We start from the raw sequence: 21,881 nt of genomic DNA, 5'->3' as shown, positions 1-21,881 counted from the left end.
ATTTGTTCTGTCTTTATTCTTTGTTTTGCTTTTGCTTTTTTTTTTCATGTCTAGATTAAGCATTGTCGCACCAGTCCAGCACGTTTTTTGGAACTGGGGTTGTTTGTAGTTTGGATTTAAGACACAAATCCAAAATACGCACTAATTCAATGAAGGGTTTGAGCATGTGTTGTCTTCACACTGTAAAAGGGACAAAATGCACTCCGAACAATCAGTACACACACCAAAATGTTTGAGTGTGCTGTTAATGAACAAGGGCAATGGAATAGACGCTGACAGCTGCAAATACTTCAAATTAATTGTGGATGGTGATGAAAGAGCTCGAGCAACAGCACAGAAAACAATAATATTTGTTTGAATAATATCTGTTTGGAAAAACATTTTGCTGTCTCTGAAATCCGGTTGACTGTGGCGGTCCAAACCAGCAGTAAATGTGACATAGATGCCACAATTCAAACTTTCTCTGAACATCAGAACATTATTTTATATTGTCACTTTGCATATTGTTTTTGGGTTAAAACTGGGTATATTAAGGACAGATTTAATAATAAAATCCAGATCTGTAAGAAAAATATTCACGTTAATTTTCACCTCAAATAAAGGATGTTTGAGGCTGTACAATAATGACATATTGGCCCATGCTTATTTTTTAACATAAACATTTTTGATAATGACCAAGATATATATAACTACCATCTCTGTACTGCAATTTCTTGTTAATTAACAGCCAACAGACTGATTGATATATCTGCTAATGAGTTAATATTGGCCAATACATGTAATTCAAATCTGTAAATGAGTATTTATAAGGTAAATGATTTTAACAGGACACCAAATAACACAAAAAATTAGATAAGATGTCAGCATTTTAGGCAGTTTATTTGAAAAACACATACAAAAAGATCATATACAAGACAATAAATAAAAAAGAGACAGAACAGTTTGGGTTAAGCTATGCAACTTTTTGCATCATCATTAGTAATAAATACAGTACAAAATCCACCCAGAGTGAATCTAAAGATTTTCCACAATATTCACTGATCATGTTATTCTTCATTATGATTTAGCTATTGCTTTCATATTATTGATACATACTTCTACTTTTCTATAAAATACTCAAGATCATAAAACATTGCGCGGTTACAGCAAAACAGCAGTGTGTTGTACAAAGATGGCCACTTCCCTTTTTCACTGGCAGGTTAATAATCAACATTTTTTCAGCAGCAAAGAAACATCTGAAATATTCAAGAAGGTACAGCATCATATTAAACACATCTACAGAGCTACTCCCACATACACATAGGAAAACCTGAGAAGGACATGCATTAAAAAGCTTGTGCTTTAAGTTCTACTGTTCATTCCGGTTCATCAGCTTGAGTTAATACTATGGCTACTGTCCAGTTCGCTCTGGAGTAATGGGGTACACTGTGGAGGACATGGGGTAAGGCCAGTGAGAGCACGAAATGAAATAATAATAGTAAGACCAGCCAGCGTCATTCCAATCCAATATGTTATAATAATTTGCAGGATTAGTAGAGTATTAATAAGAAATGCACACCGAAAACATAGTTAGCTTATTATACCCAGGTGTAAAACACGCTATCTATATTGTATAACCACAGTACACCAGAAATTTGCTCAATAAGACCAATGGCTCAAGTTAGCATGTTAGATACTTCCCAAAATCCCACACAAAGCAATTGCCAGCGATACATTAGAACAAATAATACAGTTTCATTAAGTGGGTCCTAAAATAATAAGCACTAAATTGAGATCCAGATATGATGGAATATCATGAACATGGTCAAAATAAAACTAAACAAAACAAGAAATCAACTTGCGTGTGACTGATTATGGGAAACAAAGCAGTATCATATAACGAAAGCGAGCTAATTGTGGAGCCATACTAAGACAAAAGGGGTCCGCACCCCGTCACCTGCTTTACATCAAAGCACGGATGATAGTCGAAACACAAAAATATAGAAAAGTAAAATGAAGAGGTGACATGAATGGAATGTAATCCAGATCAACAGCACCATGCTGGCTAGAAAATGGGTTGGGAAACACCCCCAAGTCAATTTTTCAACAAGTTTCTTTTTTTCTCCTTTGAAAAAGAAAACACAGACGGCATGCAGAAGCATCCCCACCGACCAATGCATAATGAGGTATTCTTTTTTTAATATTTTGTGTTATTTTAAATAAATATATTGATTAAATTGCAAAGTTATGAGATAGAGACATTAAATATTCCACCACGATAGCTAGCTAGCTACAGTTAGTAATAAATAATGATTGTTAAATACTTAAGGCATCTTTAATCACAGCATTCTATGTGAACTAGCAAACCTCCATTTTCATCCATCTGTAGTTTTTTGGATGGAGGTTTCATACAAAAAGAAAAAAAAAAAAAAAAAAACGCAACACAAACAGTCAAGTTACCCTCCAATAATACACAAGGAAGCATGAAAATACTTGGAACTGAATAGAAACACAAAATCTAGGACAAGAGGAACCCACACCACCAAACCAAAAATCAGGCAACTCCATATTATAGTGCATTTACAAAACACAAGCTACATTATAACAACAATAAATATGTTTTTGCAGCATTGCAGCTTTTTCTTCACTATGGTTAAAATGGACAAGGACTCGGCATATTAGTACCATGTCCAGATTGGCATGTGAGCAAAAAAAAAAAAAGAAAAGAAAAGAAAAGAAGAAGAAAAAGAAATACAAGTAATAAGGAAAAGAAAACAAATGGCAGAAAAAAGACAATTGAAATAAAAATCAATGTTAAGAACAATTGTTTGGTATTTTTCAAATGGATGGCTTTTTCTCCCTTTCACCCTCCTTCAAGTGAACTACGCCGACATGGTTCATGCATGATAAAGAGAAAACAGCTTCTATCACTGAACGTATCACAGTTGTTCTAGCAATACCATACACTACTACCATGGGGGGAGGGGGGTGGGGACAATCATACACATTCTAGCACATATCACAGGCAAACTAGTTTGTATTTTCCCTGTAACACCAGACACAGTCTCTTTTTATCAAAAAACAGTGGGAGCAACTTAGATTGAAATGAAAAGGAGCCGTTACAACAACAGAGGCGATTCACTGTATATAGAAATCACATGTGCTTGTTCGATAGGCAATAAGGTTCTGGTAATAGGTAATACAAATGTCAGATTTTATTCACTCTGATGGCAAGACTCAGGCACTGCATCCTCAAGCCCATGCCGGCCTCTCGTGTCATGATCGTGCCATGAGCGAGGCCACAGAGAGGAGTTGCAGTTAGACACGGATCCACTAGCAGCTCTTTGAATCCTGACACCAGGAGAGAAATGCTACATTGGTCCGAGATCGGCGTCTAAGGGCAACTGTACTCGGGATGAATAGGGGAGTGGGGGTGGGGGGGGGGGGTGTAGGGGTATTAGGTGCATTCTTGTCCTCCTCTATGAATGAGTGGGATCGTCATAGTATACGGTTCACATGCACAGACACAGTCCCTGTTTCTACTGCTCCACAATATTAACGACACAGCCCAAGCCTGCCATACAGCATGCACATCTGAGGCCTCTGCTCTAGATTATAGAGGCCCGACTACGACACTACACAGATCACTGGAAGCCATGCCTGCAGTTAGCGGGTTTAGCATCAACTCTGATGGCATCTACTAACTGTAAATCCAAAAACCATGTTAGACAAGAAAGAGGGATTTTTGGCCTTTTTACACAACTAGCTCTTTCCTCATTGCCTGTGATTTAACACACTGAATGTTCTCTCTGTTAGAGCTGTAGTCACCCCCTCTGTAGGTTTATTTTTCACACACATATTTCTCAAAAGGCTTTTGCTTGCTACACAACACTGTTACTCTGTAAATACTTTTTCAGTACTATACTCCATTACACCACAAGCGTTCAGCTACAAGAGTTCACACCAAACAACCTCATGCTAATCATTTGATAATGTTCTGTACAGATGTGCTGAGGGCTTGGGCAGAGTGCAGCTTAAAGGATTTTTCACAGGCCTGGGGGAGAGGGTTTCGATATAGTGGCAGAGATCGTACACCACACTGAGCTGGGGAGGTTGGTGTGAGTGTCCTCTCTCGGTGGCTGTATGGAGAAATGTACACAAGGTACACAATCTGACAGAATCGTGTGAAGCCTCAGCACATCTGTCCATACGCGTCCGCTCCTACCTGTTACATCCAGCAAGTCCATTCAACCAACCTTCAGTCCAGCCACCTATCAATGCATCAACCCCCGTCCCTCGTTGTGTTGTGGGTGAGTGTGCTTTGTTGATCCCTCTGTCACAGCTGTCTCAGAAGGCAGGCTCGTTGAGTGATGCAGAGGGGGAGAGGGGGTGTTTGGCAGAGCTTCCCCCCCACCCCCGAGGGAGGCAATGGAGAATTAAACAAGACCAGATCCAAAGCTGCAGGGGTCGACAGGAGCTATCAACTGTCGGGGGTCAGTTGGGTCTCAATGTCCACTCTGCAGATGGGGCATTTCCTGCTGGTGGCCAGCCACTGGTCCACGCACGCCTGGTGGAAGAGGTGCATGCAGGGTAATCTCCTGCAGAACACAAGAGAGGCAAGGTCAGTGTTTGAAAAGAAACCATGAATCTCCAGGCTGAGCTAAGAAACCCTGTTTCCAGCCTTGAGATGAGCCTTTTTTCAGATAATCCAGTAGAGTTTTTAGTGGTTGATTTATTTTAAGACGTAAGGTAGTGTTCTCGACTCGTAAAGGAACACTTCATTCCTCAGTTTATCTGAAATAAATCAATAAATCACGATGGGAATGATGGGAGCCTTTTGTTTACAACGCAGTCTCTAAGATTTTGTTTCCCATTTTGTGATCCATTGATAGATGCATCCTGATCTTTGCCACACAGCTGCATTACTCAAACCGATTAATTGATTATCAAATTAGTTGGTGATTACTTTAATCAACTAAGCGATTAATCGTTGCAGCTCTGTTTCTAACGTTGTCGATAAACCAAAAAGAAATAGAACAGAGTTCAAACAGCTGGATGAAACAGCTGTGGTTCCTCTGCTCAGTTACACCAAGTTAAAGGTCCTGCCATGGCTGACATCCAGACTGAGTCCAGAATAGATCCAGTTGTCTGACTGTGGTTCACATTTGTGTCTCAAGTGACTTTTGTCATCGAATTTCTCTTCACAACTCGTGTGTGATTGAATCTGTGGGGACCTGCGACTGCTGCCAGAAATCCACATTTGTTCTTTAAAGCAGAGTTAGAGATGGGATGTTTGTGTGCTTAAGTGCAATCATGCGTATTTAGAGCTGTCCACTTCTATCAAATCACCCAAGAAGCATTTAAATGCCAACACAACAAAAGGCATATGCTCTTCTCATTCACATTAACCTTGTGACTCCAAACTAAACATAGCCTGAAAGATCATGAATGATGAATGCTTGGAAGACCAGAGAATTTTTGGATATAATGTAGAATATCACCAAGCATAACAAACCTTGCCACTGCTCCGCTCTCTTCTTTCAAATACAACCAGACACACAACAAAAACCTGAAGCTTTCGCCTCCTTTGTTCTCCTTCTTCCCTTTTCTTTTTCCCAGAGTAAAATAACTCTGTCACTTTGCCAGTCAGACAGATCACAACACTGGACACACATCATAAGATTTTCTGAAATGCTAATGTCGCCTTCGGGCGGTATTTTCAAGATGAGGTGCTGGAAGAAATCCTGTGATAGGATTTTCAGACCTGATGCTTTGAACTTAGGTGGTAGAACCAATTTAGGGTTAAAAACTGCTTAGACTCTGACTGTGCATCCATTCTGCAGGAAAGCGCAGTGAATATATATAAATTAGGGAATGTGAAGATGTTTCTCTGAGGTCTAATCAGCAAGGAAATGATTCTCTGGCCTCAAGCCGCTTTCCACAAACATCCTTAAGAGAAAATGTTGCTCACAACACTGTGTGGAAGTCCACTGCATTGTAGAGGCTGGACGTAAAAACCAATATTATGGATGAATGAGACATTCCATAATGTTTGTCTCAAGAATCTTCAAGCCAATCTTAAAGATCTCCAGGCAAGAAACATAAAGGAAGATCTATGAATCTCTAACAGACTCACCAAAGTAATCCTCCTTTGGAGAGCAAGACCATGGCTGCATTCACATTGTGTGTGGTTGACACGAGAGTGTTCACATCATAAAGATGGCGGTATGATTACAAGCTGGCTGTGTGAGAATTAAAATACTGCACATTGATGATATAACACCAAATGTATTAAATTTAGGTTTAATTACACTGAACAATGTTTTTTTTGGCTGACGTGAGGCATCCAGACTCGTTTGTTGTCATATCGAAGTTTTTGAAAAATCTGAGTTTCCCGGTCATAATTATGACTTGGTTGTCATAATTAGAGTAATCCAATATGATTCTGTAAGGCTGTGATCAGGCCCAATGGTGATGCTGAAGTCAGCATGCTAACATGTTCAAAATGGCAATGCTAACTGAAGTTAAGCAGGTATAATGTTTATACCATGTTCATTATTTTAATTTCGCAGCCTACAGTGATAATGTGGTTTCAGGGATGCCATTATTTCTGCAGGTAATTACTCATAAATCAAAGTTAACAAATTAAATTAAAGTTTTGACCTGATGGTGGCGCTAGCGAAAAGTCAGGGAGTGAACAAATTTATAACATTTCACCCTGACAGAGATGTACCAAATATTTAGCAAAATCCAATCCAACAGCTGTTCAGACATTTCATTTAAAACCACAACTGTCAACCTGTTGGTGGCACTAGCAGTCAGCAGATCATCAAAGTCAGCAGGATTCATCCTCTGGGGATCATGAATGTATTTAAAAAATTTCATGACCAGAGCAGGTCAAACAAGTGTGTCCCCGAGGACACAGCAGACCGTATGTACAGCGTATGTTCACATCTGCCTGAGCAGCATTTTCCCCTCAGAAAAAGCAAAAGATGGGCGTAGAGCTGTACCTGACGTCCTCTCCATCCTCCAACATCGACAGACAGATGGTGCACTTCTCATCGGTGTCCAGCTCCTCATCATCCAGACACATCTTCAGGTCCTGGGGTATTCTCTGCAGAGAGACTTTAATTATTGAAGCGTGTCGTGCGGCTGCGTGTTAGGAGCGGCTATGTTTGTGCCACGGGTGTCTCTGAGTCAGCCCAGACAAGAAGGAGCGAGTCACCTAATCATGCTTCCCAGAAAAAAAAAAAATAGACATCAGATGGAAAACGCTCAATTACTTCTTCTCACTCACAATGTACCAAATGATCTGACACTGTTTCCAGAGTATTTGGGTCATATTCAGCAGAGACACTTTTTTAAATTCATTCCACGCACATATCTGCAGACAGCTGGATGAGTCATCCCTCGCCTTGAATTGTGCACACTGCAGACCTGTCTCACTAATCTGCTAACGGAAATTAGTTTGACCTTTGAACTGCTGTGAGAGCCGTGACCCCCTTTCCACTCTCGTCTCCTCTCTTTGATCCTTTCGACCCCATGCTGGCCTTTTCCAAGCCCATCTTTCACATCAAGCTCAACTTATTTCTGGCCCAGTGCTTCGTCTGTACCAGACCACTTCAAATAGTTGCATCTCTCGGCTAGAAAGTAAAAAAAAAGACCATTTTACCTTTTTGTACTTATGGGGGAAAGTGAATCTCTCTATGGTGGTTTGGACTGCTCCACGGTTCACACTGCCCAGTCTGTCCTCCAACTGCAGAAGCTCCTACAATGGAAACAATATGGACATGTCTTTTAGGTGAGGTCTGTAAAAGGCATCTCTGTCCTTGCCTGCTAAATTAACAGCTGTATAATAAAGTGTGAAAGACGTACAAGAGTGAAATACTTCGATAAGATTAAAGAACTGGTCCTTCGAGGAACAAGAAAGAGCCTCTCAGGAAACAAGTGCATCGTGTTCAATTGAAAATAAATGTCATGAGATTAAAGCTAGCTGGACAATTTGAGGCATCTGGAACACGAATTAATTGGAAAAAAGAAAAGCAGTTACACACTCAACGATGTCCAGAGGATTGCTCTAAGAGGAAACAATTATAAATGAGTGTAGACTGGTGTGTCTGCTGAGGAGATAGAGAGGAAGGAGCGGCACGAACCTCGTAGCTCTCTCTAACAGCTGACGCGTGGCGGGAGGGGTTGAGACTCTGCAGAGCCAGCAAGTGCAGCTGGGGATATGGGTAGTTTCTGATCTCATGGACGACCTGGAAGATGACAGATAAAAGAAGGTAGCGTCAGCTCTGTGCGGAAATCAGAAGAAACACAGGCACACAATTCATCCCGCGGTTGCTGGGCATCGAGATTAGTCGCCAAGGCCAGAGGAGAGTCGCTGGGAGTTCATTGAGACGGACGTGATTGATTGAAGTGAGGCAGAGGGGACTCACCACTTGTGTTGAGGCATTGTTTCTAGGGAAGTGGTGCATCCTAGGAGAGGTCAAGTAGTGCTGATAGTGCTGCGGCAGCGGGTGGATGTGATACTGGTGGGGGGGCAGCCCAGCATCTACACTCAGATCCCTGGACAGAAACCGAAGACAAGTCAATCAATGGCACACACGTCATTATTTCATGGTTTTTCTGGCAAATTGTATAAAATGGATTTCTACACGGCACAGTGGCCCCAAAAGAACAGCACCTCTCAGGCCAGTGATTCCCAGCCGGGGTACTGTTTGCTGTAGGAGCTACTTCTGTAAATAAAACTATTGGGAAAACATCTGTTTGGAACATTCCACAGGTAAACAGGTCCATTGGTGACAGGTGAAAGGCTCAGTCGATCACAAGCGAGGATGAAGCGAGGTTCACCACTTTGTGAACACATGATTGTTTAAAGGATGTTACCACATGGGCTCAGGAACACTTTGAGAAGCTGTTGTTGTTGTTACTGCTGTGGGTGGTTCTAACCCCTCATGAAACTCCTCATGCATTAATGTTACATTTTGAGAGATGTGTACAGTGTTTATTGCCAACTTAAGTGTCAAACAAGAGTTGCTTTGCTTAGGGCTCCTTTTCAAGTCAAACCCCTTCCATCTGGTCTTGACTCAGATTTGATGGCGGTCTGGGATGTCTTGTCTGATTTTGAGTATCATTAGTGCAGAAATTATTAGCCTGTCATTTCTGCTGTTATCAAATCTAAACCTACATCATGACAAAAAGGATGTAGCTGGTTTGGTCTGCCTCTGCAGCCCTGCATACTGTGCAAAAGAAACTCCTGATGTATTAAAAAAACTTACATCATGACAATGTACTTTTGCAACAAGGAAACCTGGGACTGTTTGCCTCTGTGGCACTGCACAAGAGGTATATCACTTACCAGTCTGTGCCCTCAGCCAGGTAGCGGGGCTGTTGCACCACCGGCTGAGGAGGGACATGAAGAGGGGGCGCAAACTCATAGCCGGGCCGCAGTCTGTGGGGCTGGTGAGGAACTCTCTCTGGGGTGCGTCTGCTAAGACAAATAACCAATCATTGGAAAACATCCTGGGAAACAAAGACAAATGGTCTTAAATAAGATGTCACAACAGTCTCCTTCAACCAAGAGGTCACTTGGAGACAGAAAAAGCTACACATTTGTCTTTTATCTTCTAAATTTCCCTGCAGACCTGTGCAGATACCTGGAGGGTGGCAGGATGTGTCGGTGCTGGGCCTCGAGGATCTGCTGCTGGAGGAGGTATTGCTGGTGTAATGCCTGAGGTAGGAAGGGAGGGGCAGGGATGTCCTGGAACTGGGGAGCGGGCAAGGGGTTGAGGGGCGGGTGGAGCGGAGGGCCATGCTGGTGGCCGGGAGGGGCCAGGTGGGGATTAATGCCTGACTGTGGCTGCCCTGGGTGGGGCATGGGGAAGTCCATGGGCAGCGGGGCCTGAGGACCTAACTGGAAGTGCCGGCAAGAGGTAGCATGGCTGTGCTGCTGCTGCTGCTGCTGTTGCTGTTGCCGGTTGAAATGGGATCCTGTGGAGGATAAGGAGAAGTTGTCAGGCACCTGAGGGGAGAGATTAGCTGGAATTAATTGTGGGTGAAATGTGGTGTCACTGTGTGTGTGATATAGCATGTTAATGAAGCCCTACCTCTTACCTAGGGTGAAAATTACTTCTGTGGGGGTGGGAAAATGATGGTTACCACAAGTACCATGAACATGACGACCATTTTTGGCCCCGCACACACAACGCAAGCTTTCATTTCTTTAATTGCATTTCCGACCTCTGGATCGACTCCTGGTCTTCTGATTCACAGACAAGCGAACTGGACCAGAACAGACGAACTCTACCAGTATATGATCTTCAACGCTGCTCGGTTCTTGTAAATTCTGCAGCTGACAGTGAGGTCAGTGCACTCAGTAAAACCTTCAGTTCCTGGCTGTCTGTAAGATATATATTCAACTGTTAAAACGCCAAGTCTCTATCTATATAACCATAAAGAATCCTTTCCTCCTTACAAATGAAACCAGACGTTAAATTCGCTTTATCATGCATCTGTGCTTCACTGAAGCCTACTGTATCTCTGTCTTACATACAGTATAGCTCTACTTGTTGTTCTCCCATGTGAACATTCAGGAGTAGAGAGGAAATAGCTTGAATGCTTTTTTTTTACTCTCTCCAACCACAGCTATTTGGCAACTGCAGCGAGCAGACTGCTGTAGAGACTCAACAGGGAGAAAGACAGGCTAACTTGTGCTGTGGTGCAATATGGTTTCAATGCCGTGCTTGAGCTTAAAAAGACCTTTTTGATTAGAGAAAGGCTGAGAAATTGCAGTAACAAATTTGGCCTTGATTAGAAACTTTTGGGGAAACGCCGGCCGATTTGAAGCGGAGCAGGATTCAATACACTGTGCTCTGTAATGTCCGTCTGGCAGAAACTGGAGCACTGGATTTTACAGAAACCTACTAGTTTAGATTAAAATTGTGCACAATTACTAAATTCCAGTACAAGGTTCGAGTTTAATCTGCTTTGAAAGTATAAAAGACAGGACGAAATCTCACGTAAAAAGCGGACATCACTTGAAAAATCATGTAAAGGCAAAGTCTACATTGCATTTACTAGGAGCACACTTGAAAAACGCAGTATGGTTTTACACACACCCAGGAAAGACAGTAGTGTGCCTTTCCAGCAATATTTCCAGCTTGACAAGTCGTCAGTGCAGCCGGGCAGACAAGGGATGACCTTGCTGCCGTGGGTTAAAGGCTCAAGTCTAGACGGTAAGTAGCACACTGCGTTTTCAAGCGTCTCAGTGAAAACGATCACCATGAATGACAGCAGATAGACTCATTCAGGCCCTGTGATGGAGGAAGCGTGGAAATTGTCTATCTTTGTCACAGCGGGAGAGGAGGTGGGTGGGGAGGGGGTGGAGGGGGCAGGTAGGGACAGGGGAGAGGGAGGACAATAAATGGAAATCAGCAAGAAGCACACTGAAGGTTAGGAAAAACACTATATTCTTTATTGAAAAATATTAGTATATGTGGAATTTGTGTTTTCTTTCTTGTTTGTTTGTAATAATAGTATAAATCCATGCAACAAAAATAAACAACATAGACTGAAGGCAAGGCCCACCATGCTCCATATAGGGTTAAAAAGAACAAAAGCGGCATCCAATGAGCAGACGTGTTGGCTACAGCACATGATTCCAGTACAGCAGGGTACATCTTTACTACAGAAAGATTACATTGGATTTTCACTAGTCAATGTAGAAAAACAAAAACCAAAAATTATGAATCATAAATGTGACCATGCATTGAAAGTACTATTACCAGAACAAAAGGTAAAGAGAGACCACAACCAAACAATAAAGACGTTATTACTAATAGAGGATCTCTTTAGCAGTGCAGGAAAATAGGCATCCCTGTGAAATGGATAGCATTTTGGCCTTATGTTAGTGGGGGAAAATTGGGAAGTGATGAACCACCAGTGAGCATGTTTTGCTTACTTTTTTTGAATTTCATTTGCCCATAAGGAGCAAACAGCCCTGACAATTCAGTGTGATTCGAAGCTTGAAATTTGCAAAGGGAACAAAAGGATTACACAAAAATGGAGACAGTTATGGCAGGTTGTTGTGTGCAGGTGCAGTGTACCTTCAGTCATTTCAAGTGATCGCATGACAGCATCTGCTGAAACGCTGAGTTTAATTAAAAAAAAAAAAATGGCATGCATGTGGTTCCAATTTTGCATGCTTTTTTTTTGTTGTTGTTTTTTTTTAATTATAGGTCACTTTAATCATGTACATTGCACCTTGTGTGAAGAGAAGGAAGATGAGCCAAATTCTGGTGTTCAACAATGCAGTGCAGTATTTAAGATCATGCAAAATGTATCCACTTTACAGGAATTTACAGCATGTTGTCTATCAAGACTGGATGGGAGGTACACAATGACATTCAACTGATATCTAAAAAGGAGCTAAAATGTTTACTCAGTGCTACAGCAATTTGACAGAAAAAAGACAAAAAGGTGCTCTGTTCTAGATGTTAGCTATTGTTTTAGTCTGTTTAACATGGAAAGTCTATGGCTTATACATCTTGGGAGGGGGTGCTTTTTAATACCAATGTCGTCTTCTGATGGAAAGAGGAAATGAAGAAGGGATTCACAATACAGCTAAATGCAGAGAACAGGCAGAGGCCACGCCACACCACACAGCAGCAGATGATCATTAGCTACACAATGGGGGGACGACAAAGATCTGATAAATGCAGAATGTAGAGCCAGCCTCCATACTATGAAACAGGGAAATAAGAACAGAAATAAAAGCACAATGAAATCACTGACGCCACTGTTATGAAATTAATGTTACACTGTAGCTTTATCATTGTTAAACTATCACCGCATACTCGGGTCTTTTTGCAATCCGGCAGCTTCAAACAAACAGCTGCTGAATTGCCAATTAGCAAACAATACAATAGGCGACTGATACATTAATGGCTCGGAAGTCCATGCTCCCTGGCAACTGGCCATGTATCGATTAGTTCACTGGCCGGTTGACACATAATAATTCCTGAAATCACGATGAAAAAGCGGCGAACGCTAGCAGGAGAAGGTGATCTTCAAATGACATCATCCAGGCACAGATAAGCTGACTGGCTGGAAAGGCTATGTCTATTTTGCGGTATTTTTTACAGTTCAAATAAACGATAGCACTTCGGGGAAAATAACAATGCATCGTAATGTTAATGGGCTGAAAATCGCGCAAATCCAATGCATCTCACATGAATACGGCCAAACACAAGTGCCTATGCAGGAATGTATTCCTGACAGTGGGAATTTTGGACCGCACGCCCCGTGCATGTGGAATCCTTTGTGAGAAATGTTTCCGTTCCAAGATATAGCCTGAGCCAACGAGCCAGTTAGCTTATCTTTAGCGGCGGTATTTGTTTTTAATTAGGCGTAATTACACCCGGTAAACTACATTATTCGGTGGTTTATATTAATCTGCGACAAAGCAGTATCACGTTGCGGGTATTTTCGCGAAAAATTTCAACGTTAATTTTAGGATAGCTAACGCGAGCTAGCCCAACGGCTAAGCTCGAGCTAGCTAGCCAACAGCTGCAGTGAATATTAAGATAAACAGGGCACATGTTTTGGATCGATATGAATATTAATACCGTACCTCTGTTTCTTACTGAGCCGAATACAGGAAGAACCAGATATCCGACATGCACTAAGACCATCCTGGGATCCTTATCTTATGATTCCGCTGGGTTATTTGGAGAGATAGAGTAGTAGTAGCCCATGCGGATCTACATTCAGGCGGTTGGTTGTTGCTGGCTGGCTAGCACCACAGGCAAACCAAACGAAACGACTGTCTGACTCGCCTGGTTGTCGCTGACAAAAGCAGACATGTCATTTGAAGTCCGGAGCAAAAGAGGGCGATGTTGCGACGCTACATACCAAAGCTGGAGGTACCTAGGTTAACCTGCACAGCCTTGTCAATTAATCTTGATAAAAGAAAAATAATTCTAAGTATATCGTTAATGCTTTTAGGAGGGAACCATGAACAGTAAATGGAAAAAAGTCAAGGTTTCTACAGGTTTAATCCTACATTTCACATGGTGCAACTCGACAGTATCTCGACAACTCACTCGCTCGCTTCCTAAACGCCAACTTCTTTCAAACTCTAGTTTGTAGAACAGGCTTTCTGTTAAAAAAGACAATTGTCAATTAATCTGATTGATCTGAATTTTATTGATCGTTTAGACGATACAATGTCATGAGAGAGATGTCCCAAATTAACACCTTCAAACTGCATTTTCTGTCTGTCCAAAACCCAAAATGTTTAATTTAGCCTACAATTAAACAAAACAGAAATGCACATGGCATATGGTCAGTGATTTATAAATTCAGTCCACAGAAACTTTTTTTTCTGGAGAGATAATGACTATGTACAAAAATAAGACTCTGTTCAAAAACAAAAAAGGTTGACCAAAACATTATTTAGATTGGTGAAGGGCCAATGTTGTCCTTTAAGTCATGAAGCATTTTGTCAAAATGTTATTTTCCTGTTCAAGGATTTAAGTCTGTTTCATAAGCTTTTCAAATCAAATCAAATCTACTTTATTACCCCCACTGATGCCAATGTCATTCAAATGTTTTCCTCCTACATCAAAGAAGATGTAGAGCCATCATCATCTTTTTTTTCCTCTACGCAAATGCTGGAGGAATATTACCCCATAAATGATTTATCTCAAATAAGATAAGGAAGTTCATGAATATTAAGCATTATGTGAGGAGTTTTAACCTGACATTGCTGTAAATTGTTATTGTATTTATTATTATGTACTTTTACTTTTAAATTTTAAATGCATGCATGGATTTCTGAACTGTGTTATTGCTGCCTTTACTTAAGTATAGATCTGAGTACTTCATCCACCACTACTGTTTAAATAATTGTTATGGACTATTTTTTGTTTGTCATTGGTCATCTTATTGGGTACACCCAACCACTGTAGGCCGAATGCAATCCAATGTAACAGCTCTGCCATGAGCTTATGAATACAAGAGCTTATCAGTTTTCAGTTTTTGCCAGCACTGTCTGAAAGGTGCCTCTAATATTTTGTCCACCCATTTACATATATACATATTACAAAATAAGTTATTCACAAGCTATTATTAAAATGTTGGATTTTACTTGATTTTATGCATTCTGTGAACTATTTTTTTTTTTTTTTAATATATATCCAAAATAAAGTTGTAAAAAAAAAACTACAGCTGCTGTTGTCTCTCCTTTACGGCAGGGGGCAGAACTGGGCAGTAAAGCAGGAAACTGAACATGGTGGCACATAAATAGAAGAAGAGTTCATTCAGCCATTACATTTTCAGTCATAAGCAGGTCGAAGCCGTAAGTGGTGGAGGACAGGTCATTAGCAACCCGAGAAAATGTTATCCGTGAGAGTTGCTGCAGCTTTGGCCAGGACCCTTCCCAGAAGGGCTGGATTTGTAAGTATATGTATTAAACTTTCTGCATCTGATGGGGATGTTGCAGCAAGATCTTTTAATATCCTTCTGAACCTTGTGGGCGTGAAGGGTAATGTTAATGCCGCAGGCCGCTAGCTAACTTGTCATCGACCTGTTAATGCGGCCCTAAACGCAACTCATCAGTCCTGAATAATAATATGCGTTAATACTCCTGAAATTGTTGAGTTAAAAGTGTTTGTCGAAGTTGCCCTTGTGAATCTGCGTCCTGCAACAAGCAGCGCTAAGGTTAGCACGTAAGCTAATGCTAGCTGCCAGCTAACGGCTCATTCAGCCACGCTTTGAAGGTCAGGAAGCCTGACAGCGCATGACGTCTCCGCTGCGCACTGTTACACTGGCTCAGCATTTAAAGTGCATATTGATAACTATGGTTGCACTATGTTTAGTGAACTTTTATTTGTCATCAACGTTTAATCTAATCCGCCTGTCATTGAAAATTAGGTGTCCAAGGCTGTACCGGCCGCCTGCGTTGGGGTCAACCACCTCCACACACACAGACCATGGCTGCAGAAGACAGGTGAGAAAGTCAAAAACAACATGATAGAAACTTTGTCCTCTACATTATGGGTCAGTACCCAAAGCTAATTGGTGAAGGTCATTTATCATACTTTGTTTCCAGAGCTTTTTATTTGCAATTGCTTTGTCAAATTAACAGAATTCCTTCCCTTGATCCAAAGTTAGTGGTAATAGTATCTCATCAGCATTCATACATGCACATTGTGAGTCTTTTAGATGTGTTGCTTCTCTGATAAAAGTAGAAGAGAAAAATAAAGGTACTATTTGTAGTGAAATTTAAATAACCTCTTGCACAGAAGCAGTAACAATAACAGCAACATCAAAATGTCAGCTGTTGCCTTTGTTAGTCTTTACAGTATTTATTTTTAAACCACTCGTGCAATTCAGTAAATTGCATGCTTTGAATGGAATAATTACATAAGCCCCCTAAAAGACAACATTTAATAACCCTTGTGACCACAATCCTGAATGTCATCTAGTTTATATAAACATCATCAATAAAAGGTTAACTTTTTTTTTTTGTCAAGCCAAGATTTTGCAGCATAATTTTAAAATGAACATGAATGAATGTCAGAAAGTGGCTGAACACAATTCTTTAACATGCATGTCTGTCGCAGGCACAGCCGAGGTGTCCTCAATCCTGGAGGAGAAGATCATGGGAGCTGACACCTCTGCAGACCTGGAGGAGACGGGACGTGTGCTGTCTATTGGTGACGGTATTGCCAGAGTGTACGGGCTGAGGAATGTCCAGGCAGAAGAGATGGTGGAGTTCTCCTCTGGACTGAAAGTATGTAGAAAAGGACGCACACTGATTTAAAACTACAGTAAATACAAAGCTGTTGTAAATGTAGAAGTGTTTTCACACACTGTGCACACAGGATTTAGTCACTTTAGTCACTGACAAGACTGAAAGAACATTCTGTACCATTTTCTAATAGCTGGGGGTGGAAAACACAAACCTTAACTTGCCAGCATCTTAAGTTTAGCTTTATTTATACCTTAACAGTCATGCCGATAATCAGCTGTAATGTTTTTCCTTCCAGGGCATGTCTCTGAACTTGGAGCCCGACAACGTTGGTGTTGTGGTGTTCGGTAACGACAAGCTGATCAAAGAGGGCGACATCGTGAAGAGGACTGGTGCCATCGTGGATGTGCCCGTTGGTGAGGAGCTGCTCGGCCGTGTGGTGGACGCTCTGGGAAATGCCATTGATGGAAAGGTAACTTGAGTCCCTGTAAAGTAGAAAATTAACTTTCTGTAGATGAAAATTGAGGTTTGACTGTTTAGATAACTGATATCTCTTAAAATGTTCCTATTGCTGATGTGATCAGAATTAAAATAACACGCTGAATTGTTGTTTGTTTACATAAAATGGCTTTAATGACACACTTGTTGTCAGGTCATCTGACAATGCTTATTTCATTTTTTTTTTTCTTTTCTCCTCAGGGTCCCCTGGGCTCAAAAACCCGTAGACGTGTGGGTCTGAAGGCCCCTGGTATCATCCCCCGTATCTCTGTGAGGGAGCCCATGCAGACTGGAATCAAGGCTGTGGACAGTCTGGTGCCCATTGGCAGAGGCCAGCGTGAGCTGATCATTGGTGACAGGCAGACTGGGTAAATGTTCTGTTTCACTGCCGTTCACATGGATGCTAAAGCTTCGATGTAATTTTAAAGATGGTAAGGGTGCTTTCTAAATCCTCTGTTTTCACTCTTCAGCAAAACCGCCATTGCCATCGACACAATCATCAACCAGAAGCGCTTCAACGAAGGAACTGATGAGAAGAAGAAGCTGTACTGTATCTACGTCGCCATCGGACAGAAGAGGTCCACTGTGGCTCAGCTGGTGAAGAGGCTGACTGATGCTGATGCCATGAAGTACACCATCGTGGTCTCCGCCACTGCCTCTGATGCCGCTCCTCTGCAGTACCTGGCCCCGTACTCTGGCTGCTCCATGGGAGAGTACTTCAGAGACAATGGCAAGCACGCTCTGATCATCTATGATGATCTGTCCAAGCAGGTGAGGGCTGTGACTGAAAAATTTCACAAGTTGGAAAATATCTTCTTCATGAAAATTGATAATGAAATTGTATTGCAGTAATCATGGTTAATAAAAAATTTCCACCCTCTGCTCAGGCTGTTGCCTACCGTCAGATGTCCCTGCTGCTGCGTCGTCCCCCTGGTCGTGAGGCTTACCCCGGTGATGTGTTCTACCTGCACTCCCGTCTGCTGGAGAGAGCCGCCAAAATGAACGACAACTTCGGTGGCGGCTCCCTCACTGCCCTGCCCGTCATCGAGACCCAGGCCGGTGATGTGTCCGCCTACATCCCCACCAACGTCATCTCCATCACAGACGGACAGGTCGGTCCAAAACTGTCTTCAGTGTTTATCGTCTAGGTTGTGTTTTGGCTCATATATGAATCATTCTCCACCACATCAGTGCTATAATTTCTTCATCTGTTTGCTGTAGATCTTCTTGGAGACTGAGCTGTTCTACAAGGGTATCCGCCCAGCTATCAACGTGGGTCTGTCTGTGTCCAGAGTAGGCTCTGCTGCCCAGACCAGAGCCATGAAGCAGGTAACATCTGGGTCTTATTTTTCAGCCTAGATATCACCACAAGTTCAAGTTTGGCTTCAGAGTAAATGGTTGTGGATGATCTCAGATGTAAATAATATATAATTGTAAATAATTACTTCTTCCCTGTAGGTGGCCGGTACCATGAAGCTGGAGCTGGCTCAGTACCGTGAGGTTGCTGCCTTCGCCCAGTTTGGCTCTGACCTGGACGCTGCCACCCAGCAGCTCCTTAACAGGGGTGTCAGGCTCACTGAATTGCTCAAGCAGGGACAGTACTGTGAGTGTCCACTTTTTTGTACAGTTTCTGTTCCCAATGAAGTATAATAGAAATGCTAAGCTGGTATTGTATATCCTAAAAGTGCCAAATTTGACAACTAAACTGTCTCCCATTCCCCTCTCCAGCTCCCATGGCCATTGAGGAACAGGTAACAGTCATCTACGCTGGTGTCAGAGGTCACTTGGACAAGATGGAGCCCAGCAAGATCACAAAGTTTGAGAAGGCTTTCCTGCAGCACATCCTCAGCCAGCACCAGGACCTGCTCGCCGCAATCAAGTGAGACACATTTCTCAGCCACAATATGTTTGAACGACTTCCCTTACTGTTTGTAAGTTAAGTATTAACTGTTTAAAAAACCTTAAACTGACTTGACCCTTTTTGCTGTTTCAGGGCCGACGGCAAGATCTCCGAGGCATCAGACGCTAAACTGAAGCAGATTGTACTGAGCTTCCTGTCCAGTTTTGAGTAATGGATAGCACTTCTCTTGATCTTCAGTGAGCTACCTGTCTGTGTCCCCATTATGCTTATATATGTGAACACACTGAAGGCCAAAACCTCCATGTACAGATTTCTCCAAATAAAATTTTACAACCCTACTGTGCTGTAAAATTCTTCTGATGGTGGGCTAACTGCAGTGAGTTTAGTGTTTAGGTCGGAGCCCTCTGAGCAGATCTCTCCAGTGGCAGAAGAGAAGTAATCTGTGTGAGAAGAACAAATGTCCAAAACTTCAGACGCATCAAATGTGTTTTAAATTCATGTCTGCTCGGTATTTCAGTGTACCAAAATATAAAGGTCACCTGCATAACAATGCCCATGCCACAGTTCTGAATTGTTGACTGTGCTGTAATGAGTTGTTCATAAGAGCATTATTGTAAAGGGGCAAGTGTGTGTTTAAAGTAACTGGACAAGTGTCTGTTTGCTCCTCACTGCTTTCAGAGGATGTAAGGAGTGGACTCAAGTGTCTCCACTGTGGTTGAACTGATGGGGTGATATGTTTATACTAAGGTAATAAATTCAGTGACACGATCACGCATCAAACCAGTCTTGTATTGTCCTGTCTTATATCTTATGAGACCGTGCTCCCAACTCACTGATTAACCCTGAAGTGAGAATATTCAAAGCACTGGATGAAGTCTGGCCTGTCGAATTTGTATTACTCCATCATTCAGAAAGAATACTTATGCACTTTACACATTTAAAACAGTGAGAGCTCCTTTGGGAAGCTGTAACCAGATAGTGTTTTATATTTTTGCTCAAAACCTGAAACTGAAGAGATCAATCAGTTATCAGAATGCTGCTGGTCAATTAGTCACACTGTAAACTGATTAATAAAATAATCAGCTCATTGTTTCAGCTCTATTTAAGTATGCGATTTCACACTTGAAGGTCATTTACTGTGGGTAATGTACCTTTTTGGTCAAACCTTGTATCGTCCATGTCCAGTAGAGGGCCACAGATACCTCAAAGTGGGCTGATCAGTCACTGGTAGAGGACTCCACTGGCCCCATTTGCTTTGCCAAGAAGGGCCCACAAGAGTTTGCTAAATAATCCCCTTTACTCATAAACATGTTAATTTTTTTAAAGACTGTTTGTGAGCTACCTTCTCATATCTCTACATGTAGGCATATCAGCATATTTACTCACTCTCTTTCCGCTTCTGTCTAATAGAGAAATTGAATTATATAATTTAAATTAATCACATTTTAAAAAGAGGGGGGGAGGGGAGATGGACCAAAATGTCACAAATTTCCACATTGACATCTACACAGACAAATATAACCTGATTAAATGACAGTTTAGTATTTTTTTAATGTGATTAAAGTTAATGCAACATGTAAAGTTTATGTAAAGTATGGCTCCCACAGACTGAATCACCATTCATCCTGCTAGTCACACCTCACTTCCCATTGGTGCTGTATTGTTCCTTCTTCCCTGTCATCTGTTTCTCTTTTCTGCTCCTCTGTTGTTTTGTCTCCTGGCAAGCAGGAACAAGGTGAGATAGACAGAGCTGCTGAAACTAAAGACCTCTTATGGCTCCATTTGCATCCATTGTTTTCTTATTCATAGTTTATTTCCAGTCAATACTGTGAATAAGTCCTCTTGTCATTACCGTTTTCTTACTGTCTCACAAGAGGCAGAAAAAATCCTAGCAAGAGGTTTTTTGAGTTGTCAATATCTCAAGAGAATCTGGCAAATTATGTTTTAGGGACAAAGGTATAAATGTGGTGTCAGGGGATTTTAAAAGCTGCCATTGCATACTGCACTCTGAGTCGCTTGTTTCTGCAGTGCCATCACTGTCTGGCAAGATAAAGTGAGACATGTGAGAGTGAATGGAGCTGCTCTCAATAAGGACTATTGTCAAGGTCAGCGTGACAACAACAAGAGAGAGCACTGTGGAGCAACAGACAACATGATCAGTCAGATTTCAGACGTGGGGGAGGCACAAGCGACGCTCCAGCAAGATGAGCGGTTTGTCAATGGCCAAACAGAACTTGGAGTCATGATCCAGAAACCATTGAAAATTCGTCATGTTTGCAATTTTCTTCAAATTCCCTTTGTTGGTGATATATAGCAGAGCATTTCATGATGCATTTAAACTGGGTATTTTTTTTACTTCTTTTTTTCTGCAATTTCCCCAGGAAATTTCTCCCAGCGTTTAAACTGCCTATTTCCTCATCCCTGCTCACTTCTCTTTGTGCGTCACATGCACAGCTTCAAATTAAAGTGCTGAGAAACCAATCTATAAAACACCTACATTAGTCCCAATCAGCATGGGTGCCATTCGTCCTCTAAATCAAATTTGCTCAATAGGGTCAACAGAGTTTAGTCAATAGAGAGACAATGGTAAGTTTCTCTGAGGGAATTTCCTCATTGTGTAATGCAGACATTCCTAAAAATTACTGTGTTAGCAGTGGAGATGAACAAAACCTTGAACAGGAACTGAGACTGTCACATGGGACAAAAAGGTGAACCAAAATCCACAGAAATCCAGAAAGCAGTGTGCACTCGTCCTGGGCTGAACCTTCATGTGGCTTATAATATAAA

General features: G+C 41.7%; 2 protein-coding genes across 5 annotated transcripts; one reads left to right on the top strand and one right to left on the bottom strand.

Annotated features, from left to right (window-relative positions):
• Positions 1–853: 853 nt before the first annotated feature.
• On the bottom strand, positions 854–13,806 carry ark2cb (arkadia (RNF111) C-terminal like ring finger ubiquitin ligase 2Cb). Of its 4 annotated transcripts, none has more exons than XM_076730697.1 (8): positions 13,613–13,806; positions 9,639–9,972; positions 9,341–9,472; positions 8,418–8,547; positions 8,133–8,237; positions 7,652–7,747; positions 6,990–7,093; positions 854–4,577 (listed from the first exon to the last, which is right to left on the bottom strand). In XM_076730697.1, exons 1-8 carry the CDS (start codon positions 13,671–13,673, stop codon positions 4,460–4,462), a joined length of 1,080 nt encoding a protein of 359 aa, XP_076586812.1. In that variant the 5' UTR covers positions 13,674–13,806; the 3' UTR covers positions 854–4,459. The 4 variants fall into 4 exon arrangements, with proteins under 4 accessions (XP_076586812.1, XP_076586814.1, XP_076586810.1 ...); XM_076730699.1 differs by having other exon boundaries at positions 9,341–9,469; XM_076730695.1 differs by lacking the exon at positions 13,613–13,806 and having other exon boundaries at positions 9,639–11,205.
• Positions 13,807–15,302: 1,496 nt separating this feature from the next.
• Positions 15,303–19,432, top strand: LOC143320889 (ATP synthase F(1) complex subunit alpha, mitochondrial-like). The gene is made up of 11 exons (XM_076730909.1): positions 15,303–15,438; positions 15,916–15,991; positions 16,608–16,777; positions 17,034–17,207; positions 17,435–17,601; positions 17,704–18,004; positions 18,121–18,345; positions 18,455–18,562; positions 18,692–18,836; positions 18,962–19,112; positions 19,227–19,432. The coding sequence occupies exons 1-11, from the start codon at positions 15,379–15,381 to the stop codon at positions 19,303–19,305; spliced, it is 1,656 nt and encodes a 551-aa protein (XP_076587024.1). The 5' UTR covers positions 15,303–15,378; the 3' UTR covers positions 19,306–19,432.
• The last annotated feature ends 2,449 nt before the right edge of the window (positions 19,433–21,881 follow it).

Source organism: Chaetodon auriga, chromosome 5, assembly GCF_051107435.1.
Source record: "Chaetodon auriga isolate fChaAug3 chromosome 5, fChaAug3.hap1, whole genome shotgun sequence".
Lineage (NCBI taxonomy): Eukaryota > Metazoa > Chordata > Actinopteri > Chaetodontiformes > Chaetodontidae > Chaetodon > Chaetodon auriga.
Note: the sequence above shows the minus strand (reverse complement) of the source record. Positions and strands in the feature narration are given on the sequence as shown.

Bases quoted from the DNA above. Each gene is read 5' to 3' on its own strand.
- ark2cb (XM_076730695.1), bottom strand. From the start codon at position 10,072: ATGCTATATCACACACACAGTGACACCACATTTCACCCACAATTAATT. The intron at 9,473-9,638 runs GTATCTGCACAG...TATTTGTCTTAG, and splicing joins CACATCCTGCCACCCTCCAG to CAGACGCACCCCAGAGAGAG. The intron at 4,578-6,989 runs GTACAGCTCTAC...TGTGTTCTGCAG, and splicing joins GAGGATGGAGAGGACGTCAG to GAGATTACCCTGCATGCACC.
- LOC143320889 (XM_076730909.1), top strand. From the start codon at position 15,379: ATGTTATCCGTGAGAGTTGCTGCAGCTTTGGCCAGGACCCTTCCCAGA. The intron at 15,439-15,915 runs GTAAGTATATGT...ATTGAAAATTAG, and splicing joins TTCCCAGAAGGGCTGGATTT to GTGTCCAAGGCTGTACCGGC. The intron at 16,778-17,033 runs GTATGTAGAAAA...TTTTCCTTCCAG, and splicing joins AGTTCTCCTCTGGACTGAAA to GGCATGTCTCTGAACTTGGA.